This window comes from Lolium perenne, chromosome 2 (assembly GCF_019359855.2).
Source record: "Lolium perenne isolate Kyuss_39 chromosome 2, Kyuss_2.0, whole genome shotgun sequence".
In the NCBI taxonomy this organism is placed as follows: domain Eukaryota; kingdom Viridiplantae; phylum Streptophyta; class Magnoliopsida; order Poales; family Poaceae; genus Lolium; species Lolium perenne.
In genome coordinates, this window is record NC_067245.2 from 81,485,966 (window position 1) to 81,494,257 (window position 8,292).

General features: G+C 47.5%; 2 protein-coding genes across 2 annotated transcripts; one reads left to right on the top strand and one right to left on the bottom strand.

Moving 5' to 3' along the window:
* Nucleotides 1-876: 876 nt before the first annotated feature.
* Nucleotides 877-1,781, top strand: LOC127333089 (uncharacterized). Its single transcript, XM_051359403.2, has one exon. It carries the CDS (start codon nt 936-938, stop codon nt 1,473-1,475), a length of 540 nt encoding a protein of 179 aa, XP_051215363.1. The 5' UTR covers nt 877-935; the 3' UTR covers nt 1,476-1,781.
* Nucleotides 1,782-6,768: 4,987 nt separating this feature from the next.
* LOC127330087 (SKP1-like protein 4) lies at nt 6,769-7,507 on the bottom strand. Its single transcript, XM_051356431.2, has 2 exons — nt 7,150-7,507; nt 6,769-7,057 (listed from the first exon to the last, which is right to left on the bottom strand). The coding sequence occupies exons 1-2, from the start codon at nt 7,438-7,440 to the stop codon at nt 6,884-6,886; spliced, it is 465 nt and encodes a 154-aa protein (XP_051212391.1). The 5' UTR covers nt 7,441-7,507; the 3' UTR covers nt 6,769-6,883.
* Nucleotides 7,508-8,292: the final 785 nt, after the last annotated feature.

An 8,292-nucleotide genomic window follows, 5' to 3' on the forward strand; every position in this document is an offset into this window, starting at 1 on the left:
TTGCTGAAGGCGTGGTCGTGGCCTTCAATGTGCCTTCCTTTACCTCTGATGCCAGGGGAAACCCTAGGTCCGGTGAACCGGACCAGGCGGCGGCGGCGCCAAGGTGTCGTTATCTTCTTGAAGACGTCGTCCAGGCCATCGAGGAGGGATCGATGCGGCTTTCGGAGTTTGGGGTTAGTGATGTGCTGCAGGCGGTGGCCGCGGCCCAAGGCTTGCGCTTCCGGGGCGCAATGTACGACATGGCAGATGCTCCGTTCGATGTCTTCCCCAAGTTTGTTGTTTGCCGCTTGGCGTTGTATCGTGGTGTAGTGTTGTTTCGTGGAGTGGAGTTGTAGCCTTCTTGGCTTTGTATCGTCCGTCTTGACCTTTCTTCTATGCGATTGATACACCTTCCAGGGTGTATTCTCGAAAAAACTTTCTAGGTTTCTTGTACTACAAGAGACCTATTTGTGGTCACAAGGACATATTTGTATATTTGTTACTTTCTAGGTTTCTTGTACTATAAGAGAAGATTATAAAAAGATTTATGTACTTTTCACAAAATCAAAAATCAGTCAAAGCATCTTGTTGTACTACTATAGAAATAAATATCCTTCCTATGAAATTTGGAAACAAACCCAATCCTATTACCGGGGTAAATAATTCCATGACGAACCCCATTACTCAATTGTTACAGCACATCTACCATTAATACTTGGACAGGACAAAGAATGAACCCCATTACTCAGTAAAGCATAATCTGTTTCAACACAAGCTTCAACTGTCCTTGCGGCCGTACCTTCAAAAAAGATTGAGATTTTGATTCCGTAGGTGAAACTTGAGAGGGGGGAGAAGATGCGAAGCTCTCCTTTGCGTGTCGCTTTAAAAGAAGGGAACGGAACCGACTCGGCGGTCTGTGCCTGGCTTTATTAACCACACCACTTCTCCCGCCTTAAATGGCCGCCTCCTCCCCTCCGCCGCCGCCGCCGCCGCAGGAGCTCGCCGCAGCTGAGAAGCGACCGCACCATCCCCTCCTCGCAGCAGCCGCGGCCGCCTCCCTCCTCGCCGTCCTCTACCTCCCGCGGCCCATCCTGCAGCTGCTCCTCTCCCCGGCGCCCCTCTCCTCCGCCCTCCTCCTCCTCTGCCTGCTCCGCCTCGGCTCCCCGACGCCTGCCGCCACCCCTCCTCCGCCGCAGCCGGAGCGAGCCGAAGAGGCCGCGCCTCCTGCCCCGGCCAAGCCCCAGAGCGTGTTCCTGGAGCCCGAGTTCGCGTCGTGGGCGCCCAAAGGCCGCGCCCTGGAGGTGATCCACGAGGAGTTCGAGGCGGAGTGGGGGCCGGAGGAGATGGGCCTGCCCTGGACCTCGGACTCCGACTCCGACAGCCGCAGCGGCAGCGACGACTACGACGACGGCGCTGGCCTCGGGGAGTACGGGATGATCGAGATCGAGCTGGAGGAGGACAACCTCATCGAGATCGACATCTCCAGGTGCCGGTGATGGCCTTCCCCGACCAGTAGGGCTTCCTGCTGCTTGCCTTCGTTTTGACAAAACAGGAAAATACTTTGCTGATTCGGCGTGTGAATTGGTGTGTGTGCCGTTCTTGATTCTCTCTACTCTGTTTAGCTGGCCCGCATTGCTGCAATGTACATATAGGTTGGTTGTTCTGGTGAGATACGGAGTGAGAAAACGCATGTTAATTTTGGCACATCTGAGAGATGATGCCAAGTGTAGTTTCACGATTCTAGATCAGTTTTTGTGCGATTACTATTAAAAACTTGAAGGAATCGAGTTATGATACTTGCATTGCTGGTCTTTATCTATCAAGCACCATGAACTATTGCCAATGGTGAGATAGATCTCAGTTCCACTGCACACCAGGCCAAGATTGGCACCTTTTCTTCTCTCCTGAGAAAATCTGCAATCACGGCACCGCATTGGTCGACTGGTATATTTTATATTATTATTTTGTTTTTTCTGCCATTTTATATTCAAGTGAGCATTGTGCTTGAGTATCATGTTAACTTGCAAATGGTTGCTGTATTGGTCATACTAGCTGTTTTGATCATGAGAGAATTAGCTACGCGACATGTGTGTGTTAAGATCCTGCCGGTGGTTGGTTGTTGGGATCATTTCGTTAATGTTAGTGGGCGAAATTAGGTCGACCTCGGAGCACAGGAACAAAACAGTACTACACGAGTTCATACCACGGAATAGTCCTCTCTCAAGTTCTGAACACATTCGATTAATGCTGATAGGCTGTTATGATATCATTTATAAATATCAAGTCGGTAATACAGTAGGCTATGAAGATCCATATGAAAACTATTGAAACGAATCAAACATGTCTCTTCTGGTTCAGGTGGACTGGAAATAGGTAAAACCTTAACCCAACGGTTAAATGGGTAGTGAACGGCCTATCCTCGTCGTCGTCGACGCATTTCCTGATCCAAATTTAGGCTTGAAATGTGTCGGCGAGGAGGGCAAGCGTGTCCACGCCTGTCCCCCTCCTATACTTACATGGCATAGAAAACATTTACTCTCCCGCGACCCAAAAGGCGAAATTACATGGCACTAAACCCTACACGTGACGGACACCGTCACCGCCATAGATGTTGACCACCTCGCCATGGACGTCGACCTTGCAACCATGGCTCTGGCCCCTATCGTCGCAAATCGCGCCATCGAGCGTAAGGGTAAGGCCCATGTGCCAAATAAAGAGACGACGATGGCGGTACATACCAAGATACATGTTGATCGGCGCGCTGTCGTGTGGGCGAGAGAAGCCTAGCTTGCTGCTGATGCAATAGCTAGAGCTACCGCTCAAATAGCCATTGAGATCCAGGCCAAAGCAAATACTCAACTAGGGCTCTCCGCCTCTCTCCTACCGTCGCTAAGGTTATCCTCATACTGAAGCAGGAGGCGCTTGGACGTCATGTCTATGCCTTGTCAATGAGATCTGTAAGTTCCTATGCCGTATGGCCGATTATGCGACGACAATCGTAGTTGTAGCCGTTTACGCCTTGCCCCGTCATGCAGATCGAGGCGGCCGCTCTCCCACTTCTCGTCGCGGGAGCTCCCGCTCGTTGAGTTTGACCTCAACCGCTTGCTGGCGTATGCTTATTTGGGCCCGAGTTGTAGCAGGAAGGCCAGGCGATCCCCCCTCCCCCCGGAGAACATCATCCCCCAACGCATTTTTTGATCGCACACATCTATCTGTATCGTATTTTTCCTATTTGACATTAAAACTTGCGATCCTTTTGCACATGGTTTCGACGCACTTTGTGTGACCAACTTAATCCACCTAAAGTGACAATTTTTTTGCGTATATTCTCATTTTGTATTGTCTTTTTACCTTATATATTGGCCTATTTAGATGAAATATGTGAAAAAGAAAAATGCAGCCAAGACGAACCAAATGCATGGGGCCACTTGGCATCCCCAAACGGCCATACTGTATGTTGTTGGATAGCTATTTTTGTATCCACGATCCGACCCAAACTAATGGAAACAAATATATAAACTGTATGTCTGTATCTAAAATAGATCGGAGATGCGCTTACCGTCCAAATCAGAGGTGGTGACCTAGTAGCTCATGTCGCATGTCCCGACGCGTAGGTTGTCGTATCGCCTCACGCAGAGCAGAGCACGACCGACAGCAAAAGATGAAGCACGGTCCTTGTCACGCCGCGCAAGCACACACACTGCTTCAGTTCAGAGACCCCTGATTGCGATCCCGGCCAAACTCTGAGCAGATGTGTTGGCACGGCACGTTGCATGTCTCACCAGAATTTGGTGGCGCGCGCGTCCCGTGTCACACACAGATGGAAGCTACTGAAACGACTGATTTCGCCAATTATTCGTACGTGCATTGTGGACCTGGCAATGACGCTTGCAGCGAGAGGAACGGAGAAAAGGCAAGACTTGAACATGGCATTCAGCTAGATTGGCCCTGGTAGCTACGCAGTTAGGTGGTCAGGTCCATGGACCAGTGGCTTTAGCTACAAACGAATCAAGGAGGAGGGACAGAGACTAAGAGCATGTGTCAAGGGCAGCCCGGCCCTAGGCCCGGCCCGAAATTCCTAGGACTGGGCCGGAAAATGCTGCCCGATGGCCGGGCCAGACCTAGGTAGTCCAAATCAGCAAATTAGGGTGGCGTTCTGGCCCATAGACCGCTGGCCCAATGGGCTTTTGGGATTTTTAGCCGGCCATGGGCCTAGTTTTTCTGCATCAAGCTTTTTCTAGCCCGGCCCAGCCCGAAGGATAGCCAGGCACAATCATGGCCTCATGGTCCTGTGGTTTCCCAAGAATTGTCCATATGTGCATAATTTGCTGGTGAGATCTGTGTTCGGCAGGAAGCACCAGATGATCATTTGGCTAGAATGAGTGTATGCAACATATTTCTAGGAAATATTAGTGTTTTAATTGGAAGTGCCTCATCTATTATCCATTGACGTAATTTTACTTTCAGAACCTGAATCTACTCCACTTGCAGAACCTGAATCCACTCCACTTTGATCATTGTTCGGTTCAAGCATCGCACCATCCATCCTCCAATAGTGTCGAACCAATTACCAGCGAGGCAATTGTGGAAACATAACTTGAGCATGATTGTTTTATCCGTGTGGGAGGTTTGATGCATGGATTGAGTGAGAACATATCGTGGATTCACTCTCTAATACTAAATGCCATTAACAAAAAGTCATGGTAATATATAAAATGGGAAAATAAAAACATGAAAATAAAGGAGAAAAGTCAAGAAACAAACTTCTAGCGTAGATTCTTAGGGATCGGCGCTCGGCGACTTCCCGCTGGCTCTGGGGAGCTCCTGTTCCAAGGCGACGAGGGGAGCTTGAGTGGCGGCGCGCCACCGACGGCGCTGGTGGTTGCTTCCGTAGCCGAGTTGCAGATGGGTTGGACTGTAATCTTTTTTTCTTCTGGGGACCTATCTGTAATTTGTCTGGATTAATATCAGTCTTTTCTCCCGCAAAAAAAAAAAAAAAAAAAACAAAAAAACTGAAAAACACATCAAAGTAAAAAAAATACCATACATGGGGCCTACTTACCCAAGCTAGCGGCACCACCCCGCTAGAAACAATCTTGAATTGTGATGACCAAATCTAGGTATCAATACTGCCTAAGCTAATTTGGGCCAGGAAATGGCCCATTGACCAAAGTAGCGTTTGATTTGTCAATTATTTTCTATTTGTCCAACTACATAGGAGTGTGGATTGAAATTTGGCGAAAGAATCAATGCATAACATACTATCGTAGTTTTTTCATACTTTTTTTTTTCAAAATTTCACCAATCTATTAATAAAAATTACAATGAGGTTTTTGGATCACCTAGCGACACTTCGTCCTCTCCCTTTGATCACGAAGTACATCTTGTTGTAGTATACATATGTAAAGTTATCGTGCTAAGACTTCAAAGAATCAGCGCAGCAGAGCAGCAACCATCGCCAATGATAACAACTATTGATCGTAAGGGACTAACCTAAAACTGCACCAAGGAACACGAAAATCGACCGGATTTTACGAGTTCCGCCGGGCAAACAACTCCACAAGGCCTCCGCCAATGATAGCTTGAGGATGTAGCCGCCCCTCACCATCCAATAAAAGCACATGTAAACAACATGAAGAAATAACAAAAACCATCCGTTAGCGAGTGCCCGTGATCTGCCACACCTCAAGGCATAGACGGAGGCAGATGAGTACTTGGGTGTGATGTACACCCATTATTTTGAGAAATAATGTTTATCTATGTATAAATACATGTATAGATGACAATACATCTCTTGTATTCCTTCATGTTGGAAAAGTGTTGTACACCCATTGTTTGGGACGTGGCTCCACCACTGCCTCAAGGCCAACGAAGGTGGAGAAGACCGGTGGTATCACCGGCGAGGGGTGGGGGGGGGGGGGGGGGGGTGGGGGTGGGTGTGGAAACCCTAGATGGGAATCTCTTTCAACACCGCCTCCCAATCGCTTGGTCACATGTACCCGTTCACTACTCCTAAATATAAATAACATCATAGTTCTTAATAACACCTAGATAGGGTCAATGGAAGATGAGTACTTCCACGTGTGGCAGTGTAGGATAATCAAGGCTGAGTAATCAAACTATCAAAGCTTTCTAAATCGGGACGGAAGGAGTATATCCGCACACTGTTCTAGATCAACGTTCTATCTTTAAATTTGTGTAATAATAACTGGAACTATGTTCCCTTGTTTTCCCCTTGTCCACGTCCTTATCACACAAAAATGTTTTTTTCTTGGAAACATACAAATCTTTTGATAATTTCCATTAAAACAAACCACCGTAAACCAAATTAAAAAAAGGAAACGAGAACCCTTCCATTACAATTCCACCTACTTCAAATATGAAGTGCTAGGTAAACGCGGTCAATCGAAATATGTCTAAGCACGACGTAGCTGAAGTATGCCCAAGCACCACTAGATTGACAGAAGTGCCAGAAGGCCGACAACACATGGGACATATAGAAAATCATCAACGACGCCATAGAGTGAGACATATGCGGAAGGGAGCAGGCAAACCGGCAAACTATTGTTTCAATCGATCTTGAAACCCTCGGATTTGGAAGTGTTAAAATTATTAGCTTCGATCTTGAATAACGATTCAGCAATTTCAGGGATTAGGGCTTAGGAGGATCGATGGAGAAGCGGCAGATAGAAGTCAGCAAGTTTCATGGACATTACGACATAAACGATTGTAATCAACAGTTACTGTATCCTCAATGAAGAATTCATGAAAATATTAGAACTTCCTGAAAATAGGTTCCGTTCAAAAGTTCAAAACCCTACGTGGGATCCTTCGATGTCGTATACTCTACTTGTTATACGTCGAGCCGATAATCTGGATGCACTAGAGGAATTGGAGGAAGCGACTACTCGAAGGCCCACGAGTTCTCTCTGCGGACCTCCTCCTCCTCCTCCGGGGTGTAGTCGTTGACGATGTTGAAGTGCTTGCGGGTCTCCTCCGTGGTCTTGCCCCTCATCTGGTCCGCCACCGCCTTGCAGGTAAGGTCCAGCAAGCTATTGATGTTAAGGTAGTTGGCGGCCTGCAGGCATTATCGGGATTTCGGTCAGTTTCCAGATCGATCTGAAGACCTAACTAACTAAATCGTTGGATCAAGATGGAAGGGGGACTTACGGTGATGAGGTCGAACAGCGTGTCCTGGTCGACATGGACGAACGCGTCGTCGAAGCGCTTGAGCGGGTCGTCGGCGTTGGGGATCTGGAAGTCGTCATGGGGCTCGGCGAAGTGCTTGTTGACGTACTCGAGGATGAGGGCGAGGATGCGGCCGGTGACGTTGGGGATCGGGACCTGGCCGTTGGTGGCGCAGTCCTCGTCCAGACAGCCCTTGATCATCCCCGAAGCCTTGCCGATCACCTCGTCCGCCACCTCGAACTTCTCCCCGTCGGAGCTGACGAGAAGAACCATCTTGATCTCTTGCCTTTTCCTAAGGCTGACTCTTTTCTAGGGTTTTACGATCGATCGATTTTTTTATGGTTTGGATGCGATGCGATGAGACGGAGGGGCGGCCGGCCGCTATTTATAGGCGCCCAGATAGGGGAGACGACGGAACGAGGACGAGGGACCTTCTGAAGTCAGAGGCCAAAACCGACTGCAACCGGGACGTTCTGCTAGCTGTTGGGCTTGTTGGACTTGGACTACAACACGAATTTCTAGTTAATTAATTATATCTGCATGCAGCCCACGACACAGCAATGCAGAGTCTCGTACGGATCGAAAATTCACCGTACTTGCATAATTCTGTAGATTCTTGAATATCCAAAACATTTTGTGTGTAAAAGCACCATCAATACACTAGTATCATAGATTCATAGTTACGAAATGATTTTGCAAAATCTTGAATCTGAAGCAGCACGATGTTTGGGAATTGGGACTTCGGGTGATGAAGCGTGGTGGGTGAGTCCTCAGCTATCTTTGTAGATTGTGTCGATTTGGCGTTGCTTATTATTAGAGGAGTCATGTTAAAGCATTATCTAATAAAGAACTAATGAAGTCGCTCATGAATTAGCTAAATAGTGTTTTCCTTATAAAATTTCGATGAGCTCCTAGCTTTATTCTTAAAAACTTTTAAACAATAGAACTATTGTTGTCAATTCATAAATTCCTTGTTGTTTCCACACAAAAAACCTAAGCTGAGACAAAACAAACAATGTTCAACTAATTTCTAGTTGATTTCACAATACGATCAGGTGCGAACACATAGTGCACGAAGCATCATTCATTTGCCGCACGTGGTAGCATTGTTCTGACAAATTCACT

Coding starts and splice junctions, on each gene's coding strand:
- LOC127333089 (XM_051359403.2), top strand. CDS start 936: ATGGCCGCCTCCTCCCCTCCGCCGCCGCCGCCGCCGCAGGAGCTCGCC.
- LOC127330087 (XM_051356431.2), bottom strand. CDS start 7,440: ATGGTTCTTCTCGTCAGCTCCGACGGGGAGAAGTTCGAGGTGGCGGAC. Junction 7,058..7,149: donor CGCTGTTCGACCTCATCACC/GTAAGTCCCCCT, acceptor TAATGCCTGCAG/GCCGCCAACTACCTTAACAT.